Below are 22,078 nucleotides of genomic sequence, written 5' to 3' on the forward strand. Positions count from 1 at the left end.
CTTCTAGTACTTACACACACACACACACACAGAGTCAACTTTTCCCATTTTATTCATGCATAAACACATGCAACAATACATTGCACATTGTAGCCTATGCGTTAACAAAATGCCTGTTCTCTCTGGATGCACAATCACAAGAAATTACAAAGGTAAATAAATAATTACAAATAACACAAATTAAAACTCTGACATATATCTTTTGTTTAAATACAGATTTAGCAAGAAACAGCTGGCACACATCCTCAGTTTATGTTTTATGTGTGTTTAGGAATATGTTTGCACAAATATATAATGTACACAAGTATGTTTAAAGCAAGCATGTTTAAAAAAATGTCAATGGTGGTTATAATAGTGATTAGAACAACAACTGTCCAACAACAAAAAAATCTTATAATGTTGTGTTTGGCAATCTGTTCCTTGCCCATCATCCCATCACACTGAAGGAAACAAAACATATAAATACATAATTAGGTATTCATTTTCATTGATTAAACGCATGCATCCAACATCCAATGAGCTATGGAATTGAGGTAATTAATTAAATTAAATACTTATAAATATCCGCCTCTGTTTAACAACCCTTCCCATCAACCAAACATTTTGGTAACTGGATTCCAAAAAAATGGATAAAGATACTTTCCACTTGCTGTGTGAGTTCAAACAGTCTGGGACATTACCTGATGACTTGTCAAGAAACAAAAAATATGTGCTTTTGAGAAAGGCAAAGAAGTACACGATAAAGGGTGAGTGTGACTGTGGCATATTTGGTGATAGTATTATGTAGACCATGGATCAGTCTTCTGGTGTTTAGATTCTGTATCCTAATAAACAAAATTTACTGCCTATAGACGAAGTTTTGTATTATATAAGAAGACGGGGAGAGGGTGCATTAGCCAAGGTGTTATGCTCCAAAGAAGAGGCCAAACAGGTTTTCCAAGAATTCCACTGCAGTCCAATTGGTGCCCACTGTGGCATTGTAAAAACAACAGATGCTATCAGTCATCGATTTTACTGGCCCTCCATGACTGTGGATATTAAAAATTGGGTAGGTAGAAAATAACTTTTTCATGTGTATATACACTAGTACTACTAAATGACTCTGTTTAGGTCAGGCACTGTGCTGCCTGCCAGTCAAAGCAAGCTCAAATTAAGAACCAAGCTGATTATACACCCATTGAAGTAAGTTTCTGTGAATGAGATAGTTGTATTATTTTGTACTTCTGATAGCAACCACATTGAACATGTAACGTTATCCTCAGGTGGTAGAGCCATGGGACATTGTTGGGATGGATTTAGTGGGAAAGCTCACACCAACTGAGGATGGTTATCAATACATCTGTGTAATGGTTGATTACTTTACAAAGTGGTGTGAGGCTTTCCCACTGAAAACTAAAAGTGCAGAGGAGGTCACAGGCTGTATTATTAAGCTATTTTACAAATTTGGTGCCCCAAAAAGGTTGTTGACGGACCAAGGCTCAGAATTTGTGAACAAGGTAAGGGTTAGACCTGATGTGACTTTTATTAGTTTCAAGAATTAGAAAAATATAATAATTGTCTATACCTATGTAAATAGATCAATATGGGTGTCTGTCAATTACTTGGGATCAAAAGGAGTCTGTGTGCACCATACCATCCTCAAACAAATGGACTGGTTGAAAAACTCAATGGTTCAATTCAGAGGTATGAAATTGACATTTTGTAATTACAGTAGAATAAAAATGTTGGCTATTGCATAGATGGTTGATGAACGAGATGTCTCGTTTCTTGTCTCCCACATTCACAGTTAGCATGTGGTTTAAAATGCCACGTAAATACAGATTGTTTTACTATGACTCCTCTCCTATTCAAAGGTCATTGAGCAAATTGGTGGGAAAGCAGCCACACAAGTGGGCAGATTATTTGGAGGCCACCATGTTTGGCCTCCGTACAAAAAAGCAAATTACAACTCAGTATTCACCATACTTTCTAATGTTTGGCCGGGAAGCAAGGTATCCATGTGAAGTACCTGAGAAATATGAGGTTAGTATGTTATTTTTAACATTTTAAATTCTCTTGAACCCAACAAAGCGAATTTATGGCCACAAAAGGAATTGTTGGGAATTGGAAATGTGGTACTTTACCACACAACTTCCAACATGATGACAATTCATGTGGGGTTTTTGTATGTAAAGTAAGTGTTTTTAATGGACATTCACAAATTAAGTGTTAAAGTATGTAAGCTGTCATGAGTCCAATTTGTAGTTTGTAGTCCAATTGCAGAAGCAATTCTAACAGGCGGCACTTTGATGTTCGGAAACACAGCAGCCAATATTGATATGTATCGCAAAGAAATGGGCCTGTGTCTGCTACAAGAGAGTGGTATGTAGGCTACACACACACATAACCTAATCTGAAAAAAGTTCAACAAACACATTTGTTTCATCAATATTAATTGCATAATGTTGATACTTTTATTTCCATAGATGACCTATCAGACTTATGCTTGAAATGTGGGGACCAATATCCTTCTACACAAGATTCAAAAGACTCTTGGGTCTGTTAATCAGCAATTGCTCTTTGAATGTTCTTTGAGTGTTGCTTTAAAACATGGTGTAATGTCATTGTCTTGTTTAGATTCAGTGCGACTGCTGTAATGGATGGTTTCACTGGGAATGTGTAAACCGACCCAATATAAAGAATGTTTTTGTTTGTCCTGGATGCCAAGGCCCTGCTTAGTTTTGTAATAGGATTTCTATGGACCATTTGACCAGTAAGTAATCACATAAATCTAAATTAAAAATATCTCTTTAGCCAGAATTTACAGAATAGACCCTGTGTCAGTATAACAGAAAAAGAACAACACTAATATAAAACTCATCTAACACTAAAATAACACTAATAATTACGTGCTGTTAGAAATTCATAAACTGCAGTTGACTCTGTCTGCCCATCCACCTTATCTCAGAATGTTCATGTAATCTCCAGCTCCAGTCTCACAGAATAAGTGGAGAGATGATGCCATCCCTTTGACTGATGGATGCACTCGTTCTGGCTGTGCTGCGAATGTACTCCATCTAAATTCTTTCATAGTTTTTTATGTAAAGCTGCTTTAAAACTTAAAAAAAAAGAATAATATTGATTTTTGTAATGAATGGATTCTGGTAACGCCTAGTGTGTTTATGCATGAATAAAATGGGAAAAGTTGACTCTGTGTGTGTGTGTGTGTGTGTGTGTGTGTGTGTGTGTGTGTGTGTGTGTGTGTATAAGTACTAGAAGCAAAGCGTTTTATGGGCAATATGTTTAAAATGTCAATTTTGTCGTTAGTTCTCCCTTCTCCTAAATGGCCTTTTAGTTCACAGGAAAACACCCATAAACACCTATCGCCTGCTCATTGTTCTTTTGAATTGTTGTAAGGCTCTTGACAAAAAAACCGACAAGAGTCAACACAAAACAACACCGGAGAACATTTTAAAAAAAACTTTATTTGAACATTCATCGAAACACATCTGAGATTAATTGCAGTAAATATAAGTTATGAAAAGAAAAAACACAACAGCAACTAGGACCCAGTTTTGCTTGAAAATAAACGCCAAAAAAAGTGAAATGTGTTCGATTTGATTTAGTATCGTTTAGTAACATCCACGTTAGCTACACAGCAAAAACATTGCCACATGGCCACGAGAAAGCGTTTTTATAAAAGCACATGCAAAACAAAAAGCATTTTAGCCTATTATGTGAATAACATAAACAGTTGTACATCTAAACGGGGCATATGAGCAATCGCCTTTATTACCTTAACGAAATAATTCACCAAACTAGGGAAGAGCAGACAGGACACTCCTTTGCAGTCGCTTGCGCCCAGTTCAAAAGGCCACGCCCACCGCGGAACGAACTATGAATATTCACAATAACCCCGCCCACTGCAACAGTTTTTCACGGAAACTGAATATTACACAACACCTGTCATGTTTCGGGTATGACGCGCCTCCCCTGCGACGCAACAGCAACACCCTGATTTGGGAACGCGCAGTGCAGACGTCCTGCGTGCATTATGACCATGAACCAAAAGCACTAAACGTAGACAATAAACATATGTTGAGTACTTTTTAGCCTGCTGAACAAAAAGAACAACAACAGAACTCATCAGAGAAATTCTAAAGGACTTGATGGTTATAATGGCAGATGGGAACCAATATTAGTGAAGTGAGTGTGAAATATTAAATCCTAGTGGAATAAATCCCAAAAGACAGCACACACTTTTTTGTAATAATTTTAATGATGAACAGATGACGGTTTATAGCTAATAGTATCTGTAATGGAAATTATCAGAATGTGCGTAGTTTTTTTCATCGGGGCATCCAAGTATGAAAAGCGGTGATGAAAAAATAAAAATGAATCAAATATCGGAAATGCAAAACAAATGCAAAGTAAAGACATAGTTAGCTTATCTATTTGTATTCTTTTAAAATTAAACGCACGAATAAAAATACAGTCTGGCAGATAAATTAAAGAGGTGGGCAATTTAATTAAATTAACATGCATTAGCCATTCCATTAATAACACACATTTATATATCACTGTGTAACGTTTTATTATCTTTATTGTCAATATTAAGTTATATATACATAGGCGTAATTTCGGGTGGATGGGTGGGTCATGTCCCCACCACTTTTTGCCAAAGTCAATTTTGTCCCCACCACTTATTGTAAGAAATAAAAAATACGGAGTGTCTATTTACCGTGCAAGTAGCCCGCTTTGTAAGCAGAGGCTATTTATACTAACTCCGCCCATCAGTTTCAGATTGGAATAGACAAAATGTAAGAAAGGCACAAGAAAAATAACTGCTTCGGTGGCGTAGAGCGTAAAGCATGTGTTATCTACTTCATGTCGTCGTAGGTTCGGGATTGCTATTTGCTGAGCTTTTTCCCTATCACTTATCAGATTGTAAAGGTATTTATTTTAATAAAATGATGAAAATATTTGAAATTGGCTGTTCAAGTCATACATGTACCAAACATTTTGCGCTTAATTGCACTTTGGTGCTATATATTCGGCCTTGTTGTTCTCGACATGCGGTTGCTATCGTCTATTGCAAGATTAATTACATTTTAATATTTGATAGAAAACTGGAAAAAGTCACAACTTTGTAGTTCCATGAGTTCAAAACAAAATTTAGAAAGTTTGTTGTATATTTGTAGCCTATCAGGCAATGCTCGTATAGTAATTAGTGAAAATACGATTTTTTTAAAGATATTATTTTCAACTGTTTCCCCTAGCTGTGTACTTGAATGTTTGTCCTTATTAGCAGGGGGTTCCCAAACTCTCAATCCTTGACCCACCGACAGGTAATCTGTGTCAAACACCAATTTTTTAACATGGGGAAAACACACATTAGTTTCAGTAGTTTTTGTTTCATCACGAATTAATACGTTTAATTACGTACAGCAACAGCCATCCTTACATATAATAAAGCACAACATGCTTTAAATGATCTATTGATGAAAACATGATATAGTTTAAAAACAAATGGAAGCAGATCTGATATGTGATGTGGAAAATTAGAATAGTGAGATCAGCGGATTCGAACCTCCTTCACAGCTGTGTCAATATTATTTGTCATGCGTCTTTCACACTAACGTTACACCACTGAAGCCGTCAATAAAGCGGCGCAGTTTTTATACTGTTTTCTGGAGGAGTCACCTACATGTTTCGCGCTTGTGACGTCCATGAATATTCCCAACGAGTTCTTACAGAAACAATTTATTAAAGTATTGTTTGTGTCGTCTTTGTCCCCACCACTTTTCAAAACAAAGTTACGCCACTGTATATATAGTTTTATTGGTAAACACAATCAATATCGGACACGTTTGCAAAAGCTACTTATTTTTGCGTGTGAAAAGGGAATGTTAAGGATCTTAATTGTCGTCGCGGACTATGGCGCCATCTAGTGGAATTACAACATCGCAAAATTTGGTAGGCCTTTTTACGCAGCCAAACTCAAATGCTTCTGTTCCTTTCCAATAAATAACAAATAAATTTAAACCCAAGACAACATGCCCCCTCCCCATACCACCCGCTCTCTCTCTAAATAATCTCCAAGTAAAACATCCCGTCGCATTCCTGAACTCCCCTCGCGCGCGCCCTGACGCCCTGCAGCAGCTGCATCTGTTCAAACGTACATTTATCACTGACACTAGACATAAACGGGCGGTTTGCCGAACAGGGATTAGACTAGTCCTAGACTAAAATATATGTAAGAGCTGTCCAAACTGAAAACAGCTTGCACTGACATATCTTAAAATACATCAGTACCTTTGTGCGGTCTCAAAATGCACACAAGTAATGCTTTTTTGTAAGGCAAGTTTGTTAAAACTACTTACATTTTCAAATTAAACTAAAGCCTAGTCCTGGTTTAAAATAATCCCAGTCCGGGAAACCGCCCCTACATGTTACTTTTGAAAAAAACTATAATCTAAACAAAATTGAACACAATAAGACAAATCTCAAATGTTTGTAGTTGTTATGGGAATCGTTTTTGAAATGCGTTAGTCTGGTTTATAGTCACTGCGCTGTTTTATTATTTTATAACAGTTTAAAGTGCACTTCGCTGAAGTGAATCATCTCTCTCTCTCTCTCTCTCTCTCTCTCTCTCTCTCTCTCTCTCTCTCTCTCTCTCTCTCTCTCTCTCTCTCTCTCTCTCTCTCTCTCTCTCTCTCTCTCTCTCTCTCTCTCTCTCTCTCTCTCTCTCTCTCTCTCTCTCTCTCTCTCTGTTCAGCTCATTCTTCAGCAGTCAGTGTTGCTCTCATTCAAATGGGAACCGAGGATAAAATAGTGAGCTGGATCTGTCGCTTAACAGTCATTACGGCTTTTTTCTTGGTTGGGATTGTTATAGGTGAGTTTAATGTTATTAATATTATGCATGTTTACATAATGTCCGATTGTGCATTTTTGTTAACAACTGTCATGGTTTCTGTCTCACCTGGTCTTGGATTTCCTGGTCCTGAGGCAGAGCCATGACAAAGTCTTTGGTTATGTGTGGAGAGAAACGTATTATTGTCCTTTTGACAATAATATGCGTTCTCTCCAGTGTCTCGTCATTGGCCCCGCCCCTCTCGTTTCCTGTATTGTTTCCCGGCCATGTTGATTACCCTCACCTGCCCTGTGTCGTTATTCTTCGTTTGTCTTCCCTATTTAATTCCCTCATGTTTCATTGTCCTGTGCTCAGTCATTGTATGTGTTTGCTTTATGCTCATGGCCAGTATCTTTGTGTGGTTACCGGTCTACCTAGTTCCTGTTGGTCGAAGCTCCTGTCAAGTCTTAGTAAGTGTTTTAGTTTAGTTTATGTCAAGTGTTGTTTAGTTTAGTTCAGTTTAGTGTAAGTTAGTCTCGTCTTGGTTACTATCCTGTATGTGCAGTTATACCCCATCGTGGGTCTTTGTTTTGTGTTTCTTGTATTTAAATAAACCCTTTTCGTTAACCCCTTAATCCCCACTGCCTGCATTTGGTTTCTTTCCACCACGCCGAGTCGTGACAACAACATTCTGGCACAAAGTTGCCAAGCCATGATAACTTTACAATCAACATTCAACACTGAGCATTGCTCATTGGCAGTGTTCACTTGTTTTTAGTTTGTGTGTGTGTGAAGATTTAACTTATTTATTTTATATGTCCTCACAAATATTGTGAAACATTAAGTGACCCTCATTGGTGCAAAATCATGAATCATGTCGTAAGGTAAGTAATCTGTCATTTCAGAGCCACGTCGCCACCTGTAAAATTGCGTGTTTCCATTTTAAGAATATATCTAAACTACGTCATATGCTGTCAGTGTCAGATGTAGAGAAGTTAATTCATGCTTTCATGACATCAAGACTAGATTACTCTAATGCACTGTTAGGTGGTTGCCCTAAAGGCTTATTACAAAAACTCCAACTGGTCCAAAACGCGGCAGCTCGAGTTCTTACAGGTACAAAAAAGTATGAACATATTAGCCCGGTTCTGTCAATCTTGCACTGGTTACCTATTAAGTATGGCTTAACTTTAAAATCTTGCTTATTACCTATAAAGCCCTACATGGTTTAGCTCCTCAATACTTAAGTGAACTCCTCTTGTATTACAGTCCTTCACGTGCATTACGCTCTCAGGTGTCCTGTCAGTTGGTAATACCTAGAATTTCAAAATCAAGTGCAGGTGGTAGATCCTTTTCCTATCTAGCGACTAAACTTTGGAATAGTCTTCCCTGCACTGTCCGGGAGGCAGACACACTCAGTCAGTTTCATGGCCAGACCTGATGGTAGACCGGAGAATGGGAAGCGGCGACCTGACAAGAGCTGAGATAATAGAGCTGGATAAAGGACGCGGTCACTTGACACGTCTTCACCACAAAATTTCAAATGCTATTAGATTATTAATGATAATCTTAAAACTATAATTTACCTTATTAGTACATTTATTTATTTTTATTTAGCCTTGTGCAAGCTCTGTCGAGCTTGTGCAGAGGCAGCAGCTTTTGCCAGAGGGGAACTGGAATCCCCTGGTTGGGCCTGGGTTCTTCTGAGGTTTTTTTTCTCCATTGGAGTTTTGGGTTCCTCGCCACCCCATTTGACTGGCCGGGGGGCTGCTTTAGAATTTAGAATTAGAATTTTAAAGTTTTACTTAATTAATATTGCATATATGAATTTATAGTCTGTGCTTCTCTCTCCTTTATCTTAAATGTGTGCTCTCACTGTACGCGTGTGTGCGTGTGTGTGTGTGTGTGTGTGTGTGTGTGTGTGTGCGTGCGTGCGTGCGTGCGTGCACGCGTCTGTGTGTCTATGTGTGTTAGTACGTGTGCATATTGTGTGTGTGGAGTGTTTTGTATGTGGGGATGTCTGTCTTCTGTGTTTTCACCTTTTTCTTGTCTTTACAGGTACAACTTTAATTGTTTTTCTTATAGTCAATATGTCTCATGTACAGCTGCTTTGTAACAATGAAAATTGTAAAAAGCGCTATATAAATAAAGTTGAGTTGAGTTTACATGCGATAATAACGTCCAACCTGTCTGTTGCGCAGAAGGTTCTACAGACTAGAAAACGTTAAGGAAGAAATTGTTATTTTAGGAAGCATTGACTCTTTGTTCTTTGTCATCAATGCTAATGAACCCTTCGTAGAACTTTTATTTTTCTGAGTCTACTGCTCTGGTTTACTCTTGAAACCTTCTGTACAGCAAATATTGTTGCTCTTGCTTTGTCAGATACTTTGAAGATTGTTTGTATTGTTCCTGTGGTGACACATTCATGGTCCAATGATCCCTCCTGAATGTCCACTAAGACCCCACCTACCTCAACTCAATGGATCTTTAGATTTGATAGTTTAATGCATTTATTTTTGTAATTATTGCATGTATAGGAAACTTCATGAATACAGATGAATATAAGTGAAAAGTTGTTTTATTAAATAAAATACAATGCAAAGTAATGGAGCAGAAAGGCAGAAAACATTTGGTTGGGCAGGAATATGCGCACACCTGGAATGCTGTTTTTTGGTTGTTTGGCGTGACAGGTGTCTGTTTCTCATAACTGTACTTCACAGGTTGGTTTGTTCGAACTACTCATGTCAATCATGGACAAACATCTAAAAGTTTCCTGCGTGACTTGCTGGATGAAATGCAGGCAGAGAATATTAAACAACATCTCAGGTGAAAATACTGCCCACTTGTCCGGAGGTTCCTTCAATGCAGTTTACTTAGAGTTTTATGTTTAAAGGTCTAGATCTGTTCTAGATTCGCCTGGTAAGCAGCAGTACACTTTTCACCCAAACAGAAAGTTCACGCGACTGCCCCATCTGGCGGGGTCGCAGCAGAATCTCATCCTGGCCGAGCAGATCCGAGATGAGTGGATGAAGTTCGGGCTGGACTTAGTGCAGCTTGTACCGTATGATGTTCTGCTGTCGTACCCCAATAAAACAAACCCCAATTACATCTCCATAGTGGACCATGTGGGCAATGAGGTATGAACGGCCAATCACAACCGTAAAAAACATAAATAAGACATTAATATGGTTTCATTCATTCATTAGAACGTTCAAATAAGCACTGCAATATTTAATCAGTAAGGTTTTGTCTCTCTTTCAGATCTTCAACACCTCTCTAGCTGAACCTGTTCCTGAAGGTTATGAACACGTGAAAGATATCGTCCCTCCGTACAACGCTTTCTCTGCCAAAGGACAACCAGAGGTGATGCGTTTATAGACAACATACTGATATCTGCTAATGTAGAGTCAACATGAATCATAATTGATCCTGTTTCGTTCATTAAAGGGATAGTTCGCCCCAAAATAAAAATTTGGTCATAATTTATTCACCAAAACCTGTATGCGACTCTTTCTACAGTGGAACACAAATGAAGATATTTTGAGAAATGTTTCAGTGGCTTTGCGTTCATACAATGGAAGTCAAATCCTTTACTGTCATATTATGTGTTAATAATATTTTACACAAACATGAAGATATACAAAGCTCTTGTAGTAATGTGATGTTTTCTGAACTGTAGGGTGATCTGGTGTATGTGAATTATGGACGGACGGAGGATTTCTTTAAACTGGACAGAGATCTGGGGATTAACTGTACTGGAAAAATCGTCATCGCTCGATACGGCAAAATCTTCCGTGGAAACAAGGTGATGAGATTTGTGCTTATATGATGGGTTGTATGATGTATGTTTGATGGAAGGTGTTAAAGGGACGGTTCACCAAACATGAAAGGTTGGTGAAAATTTTTTAACATGTGGACTATTCAAACATGTCGTCGTAGGTGAAGAATGCGATGTTAGCGGGAGCGAAAGGCATCATTCTGTACTCGGACCCTAAGGATTATTGTGCCGAGGGTGTAGAGCCGTACCCGAAAGGCTGGAATCTACCAGGAGGGGGTGCTCAGAGAGGAAACGTACTTAACCTGAATGGAGCGGGAGACCCTCTCACACCCGGATACCCCGCTAAAGGTCTCTGCTTGTGCTGAGAGATTTTGTGCTGAGAGTGTTAAATCTTCATAGTCTTCATCATTATGCATCTGTCTTGTAGAATACACCTACAGATATCCGGCAGAGGACGGCGTGGGCTTACCCAAGATTCCAGTCCATCCCATTGGATATCATGATGCCATTCAACTGCTGAAGTGGGTTGACCTCCACCTCTACAAATGTTATACATCCGTTTATTGATGGTTTTTCATAAAGGTCTTTGAAAGAATAATGCAACAATCCGTTCAAGGTTTTGGGGGCACCAATTTTTGTTGCACATTGTGCGGCTTGAGATGAGATGTGATGTTACCGTGATGTCACTTCCTGTAGGAATATGGGGGGACCTGATCCTCCTGATAACTGGAAGGGTGCTCTTAACATCTCGTACCGGATTGGACCAGGATTCACGGCTGGCATTGAACAGAAGTATGAGAAACACTTCATTTTTACCTTAAATACAGTTTGAAAGTGCATTTGAGTTTATTAGTAATGTGAAGAATTTTACTAAATTTAATATTCAGGATTCACCTAATATGGGTGGGACTTTCTCATATTGATAACATTGTGAGATGTGGCGTTTCAAAGACTGAGACACGTTAAATTATGTAGAGACCCGGGACATTTATTAAAAAAGTTAATAAGGTCGATTTTTCATGTTTAAAGACACTCAGACAGTTCAGCATTTAAACTTAAACATTGAACCCAATTCACACCTGACCCTTAACGAGTGTCACGCGCACATGCATGTGTGTGTGTGTGTACAACCCATGATCCTTGTAATGAAGGGTTACATTAACTTCATACATCTATAATCAGCTCACACACACATTTTGTCACTCCAGGTAAACATTAACTCATTTTTTTTCATGATGTCAGCAGTAAAGAGCTGTTTGTTCACTAAACATTCTCATTGAGGTTACACAATCTCTTCCCGCAACACACAAACACACACACACACTTCTTTGGCTGTGTTGTTTTCTCTAATTCTGGAGGTCAGCCAGTGCACACAATGACCCTGTGTTTTCACACACACACGTTTACTTATCTCTCTAAATGAGGACATTCCATGGACTTCTATTGTCTACGCACACTCTAAAAAATGGCTGGGTTAAAATAACCCAATTTGGGTTATTTTGGTAACCCAACGCTGGGTCAAATATGGACAAACCCAGCATTGGGTTATTTTAACCCAGCCGGTTGGGTTAAATCTTTGACCCAACATGCTGGGTTGTTTTATTTAACTCAACTATTGCTTAAAAATTACATTGCTGGTTTAAAACAAACCTGAAATATTTGAAAATAATAATAATAAAATCACAGAGAATTACTAGAGTCAACAGTAAGAATCAAAAGTTGAAGTTTTATTAAGGATCGAAATGCAAGACAAAAGGAATTCATAAAAAGCATGCAATATGTTAATGCTCAATGAACAATAAAACCGAATAACATAAAAAAACAACATCAATAAATAAATTACATAAGTTTAGATTTTAACATAAACATTTTTATTTATACATTGCGTTATGGATGTGACATAAAAACACTCAGAGAATGTATTTGTTACCAATATACTGAACCATTTGTTTATATTTTACTAAACCCTTGTTGGTAGAACTGCACTTATATGATAAAATATCAGTCTATGCACAAGTTTTCTATTTAAAAATGGGAAATAAACACGCGTTACGATGTGAAAAAAGGACACCGTTTTCGGGAGGCGACAAACTTTGTAGGATTTCTGTGAATTAAAATGTACAAACAATACCTTAACTTGAAGAGAGACCTCACATGGGTATTTGAACCACCAAATGTTGATATCGGTGCAGCTAGTACAGTAAAAACCTTTGGTAAAAACGTTATTTTCTCATGGTATTGATTGACATTTGCAAGGAATGTAGTAGTTCGAGAACTTTCCTCGTCATATGAACTCACAAAACAGTTTAAAGAGCGTTAGTTGTTTTGGTTCCAGTACTGCTTGACCTGACATATCCATGGAGCAGTCTTACTGAAGAGGATCTATCTTTTCCTGGGAGTTAGTAGACAACAGTGTGGTGTGCACTTCGGGAAGTGGATGTCCAGCAGGAGGGTTTCTTTATCAATTTGTTCATCTATAAAGAGAGTAAGAGAGAAGAAAAGAAACAAGAAGAGAAGAATGTAAGAAAACTGGCCTACCCAGAGCACAATGGGTTATAATGAACATATAAAGAAACACATTTGCATTTTACCAAAATAAAGTTTACCTTTAAGCTTGGTATCAGGACATCGAAGTTCCATTCCTCTTTCTCCTGAACAGAATTATCCATTATTATTAGCTGTTATTCTGCACCCTGTCAGTGGGGAAAAAAGAAAAGTGCCAGAGGCTGTGAGCTCTAGGGCTGTCACGATTATTAAATAATCGTCTCATCGCGATTGTTTGACCTCATCGCGATGGTTTCAGATCATCGCAATTATTGCACATCTCTATAGAAGACACTAGGGGGAGCTGCAGTGCATCTGCATATTGCACGTTTTAGTGTATATATTGTAACTAAAGCATGGTAATACTTGTAAAATGTACCACCACAACACAATCACTTAAAAAAAAAAAACTAAAGCATATACCATACAAATTACCTGCAGTACAATTTAATATTATTTAAGCAAATATCAGTGTGAAAACCAATCTACCAAAATTTCATTAACATACAAGTAAAATTTTATTGTAGTCTTGCAAGTGAGAAAAAAACAGACTAGAAGCTTTTCTATGACTGAAGTGAACAAACGTTTAAAAAAGTTTACAAACAGTAAACAGTGAACCACACGCCCATCAACAAGTTTTCTTCTGTTCTTCAAATGTATATTTCTGCAAGCCCACGTCACGTGTCTGACAGGTAACGCGCATGTTGCTGTGTCTGACGAACAGGTCGCGCGGGTGCGCGCATATGGCGGGCATTTATCATTGCTGGCAAACAATATGACACATTTGCAGTTTTGATTGTATAGATATAGATTAATATCCACTTCATCCAACGCTCTTTGTGTTCTGCGTGATCTTAAATTACGCGCTAAGAGGAGTGAGTAATCCTGCTTCAGATGATTCAGATCGTGCTGCGAACTGAACAAATCATTTGAACAGATTCATTAGCCTATACAAATAGATTTGCCCATTGTTCAATTAATGCTTTCAAAAGAATCGACTCAAAAGAATCGATCACTCGGGAATGCCCGTAAAAAGAGACGACAACCTTGAAATAAACAACACGTTTTAAAAAGCATATTTTAAAATGAAGGAACGAAGGAACGTCACGCAATGTAAGTTATGTAACGAAGTAAAAGTACAGATTTTCTATTAGAAATTTACTCAAGTAAGAGTAAAAGTACACACTTTTAATTTTACTTAAAAAGTACATATTTTCCAAAATGTTACTCAAGTAAATGTAACGAAGTAAATGTAGCGCGTTACTACCCACCTCTGCTCACACTCTTAAAAATAAAGGTGCTTCACGATACCATAGAAGAACCTTTTTTGTCTAAATGGTTCCATAAAGAACCTTTAACATCCTCAACGGTTCTTTGTGGCGAAAAACGTTCTTCAGATCATAAAAAGGTAAGAAAGAGAAGGTTTCTTTAAAGAAACTTTGAATGAATGATTCCTTGTGGAACCATAAATGGTTCTATGGCATCGCTGTGAACAACCTTTATTTTTAAGAGTGTACTGTTTACAGTGTACACTACAGCAGGCTAGGCTACTATAAACAGTAAAATGAAAAGTTGTCACCGTTCACTGATTTATTGCTTTTTTATTTCATTTTAGTAAAGTGCGTATGAACGTCCACACCAACAATCAGGTGACCCGCATCTACAATGTGATTGGCTGGTTGAGAGGAGCTGTGGAGCCAGGTGAACTCACTGATGTTATGTGGTGTGATGTCTAATTCTTAGTTCTTGTTCTAGTTCTTATTTCATACCATAGATCACTATTACTGTTTCTCTAGTTTAGGGTCAGTGATTTAAACAAACCTGTAGCTCTAGAGAGCAGAATATCCTAGAAACTTAAACCACCAAGAATACCATAAGAACCCCTAACAATCACCTGATCACTAGGAATATGGTGGCAAGTTTAGTGTGTGCGTGTGCGGGTGTGTGTGTGTGTATGTGTGTGTGTGTGTGTGTGTGTGTATGTGTTCATGTTTGTATATCCCGGTGGGGACCTAAACCTGAATGCACACCAACACATGGGGACTCGTGTCACCGTGGGGACCAAAATTGAGGTCCCCATCAGGGGCGGAGCCAGGGGGTGGCCAATGGTGGCCAAGGCCACCATAAATTAATCTTTGGCCACCCCCCCGGCTCCCCTACCGCTTTGCCGGCAACTTTTTTGCGGAACCATTTCAGTTGTTCCCATATGGACGCATTTCAACAGCGCACCTCAAACACATATTTCTCCACCCAAACTGAAGGTGGCGGTAATACACTCAACTTGAATTTCAACCACCAACACAATTACAGAAGAAGAAGAACTAGTGTTGTTGTTGTTCGCGTGTGCTCCAACGGACTTTGCGCGTGCAGTCAGAGGACTGTCTGTTTACCGCCACGAGAGAAGAGGTCACAGGTAAGTTAACAAGAAGAATTAAGTTTATTCACTATGTTTGAAATGTTTCTTGTCTTAATGAATGTATATTATGGCTGGCGTGCTGAAGTTGAAACAGACATGGTAAAGTTTGTTAAGTTAATTTAGGCTGTTAACTTAGCAGTAAGAAAGTCGCAAGCTATAAACAGTTTCACTGTGTCAGTGTCATTTAAAAGAGCGTTGTAGAAGGCCATTAAAAGTAGTCAACTTTCAGTGCTGATTTAGCTTAATGGTGGTGGTCTGTCTGTGTCATACCCTTGAAAGGGAATTTAAATGTTTTGTTGGCAGCCAAATGATAATATGCAAAGTATTGCAAAGGAATATTTTTGAAATGCTTGCCCATAATGTTAAGGTTACTATATTTTGGTTTTTCTGTGATATTGTAATGTTTGTTTGATAAAAGTGCTTTCTGGTATATTCTTATGTTGTGTAAATTGTCATTATGGTGTGAGCTTTATCACCAATTAAAAAGACACCACCTTCTGCAATGCCGCACTGTTTCAGATCTTTTTTTTAAATCAGTTTAGTAATACATTAAAAAGCTTGTGTGGATCTTCATGATGTAATTCTACATGGCAATCACTGCCTGTTTAAGTAAATGAGTGAGTGACTAAGAAACACTACTAGATCCACAGTGACTTGCCACATAGGAAAAAAAAGATGATATCAGTTTCTGTGCTACCCCTGTGTGAGCTATGGTCTCAGTCTGGCCACCCCTATGAAAATTGTCTGGCTCCGCCACTGGTCCCCATGGGCAAAAAAGCTAATAAATTGTACAGAACAATATTTTTTAAAAATCTAAAAATGCAAAAAGTTTTCTATGATCTTAGGTTTAGGGGTAGGGTTAGGGATAGGGGATAGAATATACAGTTTGTACAGTATAAAATACATTACGCCTATGGACTGTCCCGACGGAGATAGTAAACCAGACATGTGTGTGCGTGCGTGCGTGCGTGTGTGTGTGTGTGGGAAGGGTAAACCCTACGGTATGGGGACAAAATGTCCCCACAAAGATGGCAATATCCAAAACCCTTGTCCTTGTGGGGACATTTTTTTGTCCCCATGAGGAAACAAGCTTATAAATCATACAGAATTAACTTTTTTGAAAATCTAAAAGAGCAGGAAGTTTTTTGTGATTGTTAGGTTTAGGGGGTGGGTTAGGGGTAGGGAATATGATATACAGGTTGTACAGTATAAAAACCATTGCATCTATATAATGTCCCCATAAAACATGGAAACCAACATGTGTGTGTGTGTGTGTGTGTGCGATCAGACAGGTACATCATTCTGGGCGGTCATCGGGATGCATGGGTGTTTGGAGGGATTGATCCTGTATCAGGAGCTGCTGTGGTTCATGAGACTGTGAGAGCAGCTGGAAAACTCATGAGCAGAGGTGTGTCCACACACACACACACACACACACACACTGTCATGACCTTCTCTTACAGTATTTCACCCTCATTCTCTATTTAAATCATGTTTTATCTGTGTGTGTGTGTGTGTGTAATTGAGGTTGGAGACCGAGAAGAACGGTGATCTTTGCCAGCTGGGACGCGGAAGAGTTTGGTCTGCTGGGATCAACAGAGTGGGCAGAAGTAAGAGTGAATGAATGAATCAGTGAATTATACATGTGAAAGTAATGAATGAATGAAGTACTGAATGACTTAAAATGAATGAATTTGTTTGTTGTAGGATAATGCCAGAATACTGCAGGAGCGAGCAGTCGCTTACATCAATGCTGACTCTGCCATTGAGGGTTAGACACACGCACACACATGTTGAGTTTTCATGTTCATGTTGAAGTCGCATCTGATGTGTGTATGTATATGCAGGTATGTACACACTGAGGGTTGACTGCACCCCCTCTCTACACAATATTGTGTATGACATCACCAAGAAGGTCAGAACTAAAAATGTGTATATTTGTCTGCCTGCCTAAAACAGATAACTGTAAACAAGTGATTTGCTTATTTAAGAAACCCTCTGAATCATTTTTCTAACAACACTTAAGTGTTAAACTTGTGTTTTTGAAGGTAACGAGTCCAGAGGTCGGAGAGGAGAAAATGAGTCTATATGAGAGCTGGCACAAGAGAGACAACTGGACCGAACAAAATCTACCTCGGTTAGTTTCAGGACAGTGTGATGGAAGATGGAAGTTCAACTTCGAAAAGAAAATTCTGTCATTATTTACACGCTTTCTTGTCATTTCAAACCTGTATGACCTTCTTTCTTCTGCAGAACACAAAAAAAGATACACTGCAAAAAATAACTTTCTTACTTAGTCTTTTTTTCTTGTTTTCCAGTAAAAATGTCTACAAATTCTTGAATCAAGATGCATTTTCTTGATGAGCAAAATGACCTAAGAAAATAAGTCTCGTTTTTAGTAAAAAAAATGAAATGTCAGTGAATTTGTGCTTAAAACAAGCAAAAAAATCTGCCAATGGGGTAAGAAAAATAATCTTGAATTAAGGTTTACCTTTTTCTTAGTCACTCAATTCAAGATTATTTTTCTTACCCCATTGGCAGGTTTTTTTGCTTGTTTTAAGCACAAATTCACTGATATTTCATATTTTTTTACTAAAAACAAGACTTATTTTCTTAGAAAATGCTTCTTGATTCAAGAATGTTTAGACAATTTTACCGGAAAATAAGAAAAAAAGACTTGGAAAGAAAGTCATTTTTTGCAGTGTATTTTGAAAATGTTTGTAACAGAAAACTGTTGGTCTCCATTAACTTGCATTGGTTTTGTGTCCATACAATAGAAGTCAATGGGGACCATCAGTTTTTGGTTACTGACATTTTTCAAAATATCTTCTTTTGTGTTTTGCAGACAAAAGAAAGGTGAACTATTCCTTTAATATTATTTATAAGACCTGGTTGATTTGAGTTCTTTAAGATGTCTGACGTTTCTGATCAAGCCTTTCTGTACATGTGTGTAGGATCAGTAAACTGGGTTCTGGAAGTGATTTTGAAGCATATTTCATCAGATTAGGTATTGCGTCTGGAAGGGCAAGATACACCAAAAACAGCGTGAGTGACTTTATATGTGTGAAATCTTCATTTAATTTTGTAGCACCAAAACTATAATATAACAAAAAAATAATTCAGATGCTATCCTCTCTCTCATCCTTAGCAGTAAATATACTACTGTAAAAACGTTAAAAATTCATTATATAAGCACAAAGATTTCTAAACGATTCATTTATAGAGTATACTCGTGTTTTGTTCCCTCAGAAGACAGAGCGCTACAGCAGTTATCCCGTCTACCACAGTGTCTATGAGACCTATGAGATAGTGGAGCGTTTCTATGACCCGGGTTTCCGCAGGCTGGAGGCTGTGGCCCGTGTCAGGGGTGGACTCATCTTCAGTTTGGCTGACTCTGTGATTCTTCCTCTAAACTGCGAGGAATACGCCTCATCTCTTAACAGATACGCCAACAGCATATACCAGCTGGCACACAAACATCCTGATGCCATGAAACAGTACCACATGTCATTCGGTGAGACGTTATTAATGAACATACTCAGTGTGTAGAAGCAGTATTGAGACGCAGCCTGTCAGTTTGTATTGGGATGCAAAGCTTTGATTCTTTGTCATCAACTTCTTTCTTCTGGTGTTTCTAGACTCTCTCTTCTCTGCGGTTGGGAACTTCACAGACGCGGCACGAGATATTCACCAGCGGTTAACTCATCTGGACACTTCTGAGTATGAGCGACAACACGTCAACACAGACAAGTTTTAGTGATTTTTATGAAACATTTAAAGGGATACTTCACCCAAAAATGAAAATTCTGTCATCATTTACTCACCCTCAGGTTGTTTCAACCCTGTAGAAATTTGTTTGTTCTGCTAAACGCAAAGGAAGATATTTGAAAGAATGTCAGTAACCAAACAGCTCTCATCCCCCATTGACTACTATAGTATTTATTTTCCCTACTATGGAAGTAAATAGGGGATGAGATCTGTTTGCTTACTGACATTCTTCCAAATATCTTTCTCTGTGTTCATCAGAACAAATAAATGTATACAGATTTGGAACAACCCGAGGGTGAGTAAATAATGACAAAATTTGGGTGAACTATCCCTTTAACTAACTAGATGCTGACGGCACATCCACCTGTCACATCATATACCTCAACAAGAACAAGAAAACTTGTTCTTACACCTGTTTTGTCTCTCTATCTCTCAGTGCTCTGGCTGTGCGGATGATAAATGATCAGCTCATGTATTTAGAGAGAGCTTTCATTGACCCGCTGGGTCTACCTGGAAGGCCATTCTACAGGTAAAACACAGATCAGCATCGAATACCAATGTTGACAGACTCACACGCTTCATATTCTTCTTTTAGTAGTATTGGGAAGGAGATCTCTGGTCATACCCATAATGAATTGTCAAACAACGAGCAAATCTCGCCTTTTATTAAAATGAGACATGCTCGAGGTCGGTGGTAGATTTATCAGTGTCTAGAGAATACACATACATACATGTAGATGCCACATTCAACCGTTCCAGACACGTCTACAATCTTGTAACGGTCAACATTTCAGTTGCTATCGTTACTTACAGTAAAAATTAAGGGATTTTCCAAGATGCAACCTCTTTCATCGTGCAACCTCATGATGAAAACTGCGTGTTTGGTTTGGTTTTTTGTGTGTATTAACTCACTATTACAGGATTTTGAATTATGATCACTCGTAATGTTAGTAAACGCCTTCCTCTTGTATTATCAGTTAGCAACTGCAATGTTTGGGTCTACACAACAACACGCAACATTTGAGATTCATACATGAATGTAACTAAAGTTGCAGACATGCGGTCAACTTGCTGTGTTGACAGACCAACTTTGACCGTTCCCATATGACAGACAACTTGCATATAACAATCGATAACGAGGCATCTATGAATATATACGTCTATGGTCTAAAGATTTTTTTTATACATGTACAAGGTCTAAAACTACAGATATTTGTTTCTCGTCTGTTGTAGGCATATCATTTTTGCTCCCAGCAGTCACAATAAATATGCGGGCGAGTCTTTTCCCGGGATCTACGATGCTCTATTTGACATTGAGAATGCAGCGGAGCCGCACAAGTCCTGGGAAGAGGTCAAACGACAGATCAGCATCGCTGCCTTCACCGTCAACGCAGCGGCCGTCACCCTGATGCCTGTCATCTGACCTTCAGCTCCTCAAAATAAATTTCTAGGAAAAAATACACATCGTGCAACATTTTACATCTGAGTAGTTGCGCATTCTGCACATTTTATAACTGACTAGACAAGAGTGATACATGCGATTGTGTTGATCCGATTCACATGATTTGTAAATGAGCTGCACTGTTTTGAACCTTTAAAAATATGACTACATAATTTGAGCATTTACTTAACGTAGCAAATAAACTGACCTGAAGTTAGACTGAATAACAGACAGAAACGCATGTGAGAGTATCAGTGCAATAATTTAATGTTTCAAGTAACATGCGATATGGCCCATGAGACAAGCACATTGATACTAAAGTGATCTATGACCGACAGCGGATTGATTTCCATTGGCCCCACGAGACAGACATTGTCTCTCGGACATCTCTTGCTCGGTTTATACTGCTGTTGAGTACATTCACAAAACAAAAGTTTCCAGTCAGACTGGAGGGGAATTTAAGACAGACTTGGCCAAAAGTATTGGCAGTGACGTAAATGTTGTTTTGCAAAGTTTGCTGCTTGTAGATTATTTTTCCACATGTTTCTATGGAATGCTGGATATCTTAAATTAGCATATCTTACGTTTTAAAGACGTTTATTGGCTTATTTACAGTGTTGGGCCTTGTTTTTCATAACCTCTGGAAGATATAAGCTTCTGGGCCAAATCCTGACTGATGGTGAACCTTTCTTGCCTTGTTAGTGCTCTGAGATGATCACAATTTTTGGGCTTCTGCTTGTCCACTCGCTTTTTGAGTTCTCTATATGGGATTGACATCTGTGGCATTGCTTTTTTGCAATTATTTAAAATGCATTGGATCTCTCTGCATAGTAATCTATAAACAATGTGAATGAACACCACAACAGCTTAAGCAGAAACTTTGCAAAACACAGTATTGGAAGTATGTCACTACCAATACTTCTTGTAATCTGACTGAAGCTGGATTGAAGTTTCTGTTGCTAAACAAAGTGTCTAAATCTAAAATCTACTGTGTAAAGTAATACACACAAAACTCAGTAAGAACAAGCATGGTTTGTGTAAATAATAATGCAGAATTACCGTCATATAATAATAATGACGTTTACGGTTGCGTAGCTCATGAAATCAGCTGTATGACATTAAACCAGCTGTACATCTGGACTCACGTGACATGAAATACATCATCCACCCTTAATAAGTACAGTAAAGCTATAGTAAGGGAATAGTTTACCTAAAAATGTTTTCCTCATTTATTCACCCTCACGTCATGTCAAACCTGTATGACTTTCTTTCTTCTGCAGAACACAAACGAAGATGTTT

At 38.2% G+C, this 22,078-nt stretch overlaps 1 protein-coding gene and 1 long non-coding RNA gene across 4 annotated transcripts; both read left to right on the forward strand.

Annotated features, from left to right (window-relative positions):
- Positions 1 to 39: 39 nt before the first annotated feature.
- LOC130564996 (uncharacterized) lies at positions 40 to 2,943 on the forward strand. 3 transcript variants are annotated; one of them, XR_008964319.1, is made up of 3 exons: positions 40 to 2,361; positions 2,466 to 2,536; positions 2,617 to 2,943. It is a non-coding gene; the product is annotated as an uncharacterized LOC130564996 (long non-coding RNA). The 3 variants fall into 3 exon arrangements; XR_008964321.1 differs by having other exon boundaries at positions 40 to 1,683; positions 1,854 to 2,361; positions 2,466 to 2,943; XR_008964320.1 differs by having other exon boundaries at positions 40 to 1,496; positions 1,577 to 2,361; positions 2,466 to 2,943.
- A 3,801-nt stretch (positions 2,944 to 6,744) lies between these two features.
- Positions 6,745 to 22,024, forward strand: naalad2 (N-acetylated alpha-linked acidic dipeptidase 2). The gene is made up of 19 exons (XM_057351158.1): positions 6,745 to 6,874; positions 9,553 to 9,658; positions 9,783 to 9,969; positions 10,094 to 10,195; positions 10,512 to 10,637; positions 10,772 to 10,958; positions 11,038 to 11,131; positions 11,307 to 11,402; positions 14,770 to 14,855; positions 16,859 to 16,978; positions 17,098 to 17,180; positions 17,278 to 17,341; positions 17,418 to 17,485; positions 17,619 to 17,707; positions 18,525 to 18,615; positions 18,820 to 19,084; positions 19,209 to 19,290; positions 19,775 to 19,867; positions 20,572 to 22,024. The coding sequence occupies exons 1-19, from the start codon at positions 6,793 to 6,795 to the stop codon at positions 20,759 to 20,761; spliced, it is 2,211 nt and encodes a 736-aa protein (XP_057207141.1). The 5' UTR covers positions 6,745 to 6,792; the 3' UTR covers positions 20,762 to 22,024.
- The last annotated feature ends 54 nt before the right edge of the window (positions 22,025 to 22,078 follow it).

This window comes from Triplophysa rosa, linkage group LG14 (assembly GCF_024868665.1).
Source record: "Triplophysa rosa linkage group LG14, Trosa_1v2, whole genome shotgun sequence".
Classification (NCBI taxonomy): domain Eukaryota; kingdom Metazoa; phylum Chordata; class Actinopteri; order Cypriniformes; family Nemacheilidae; genus Triplophysa; species Triplophysa rosa.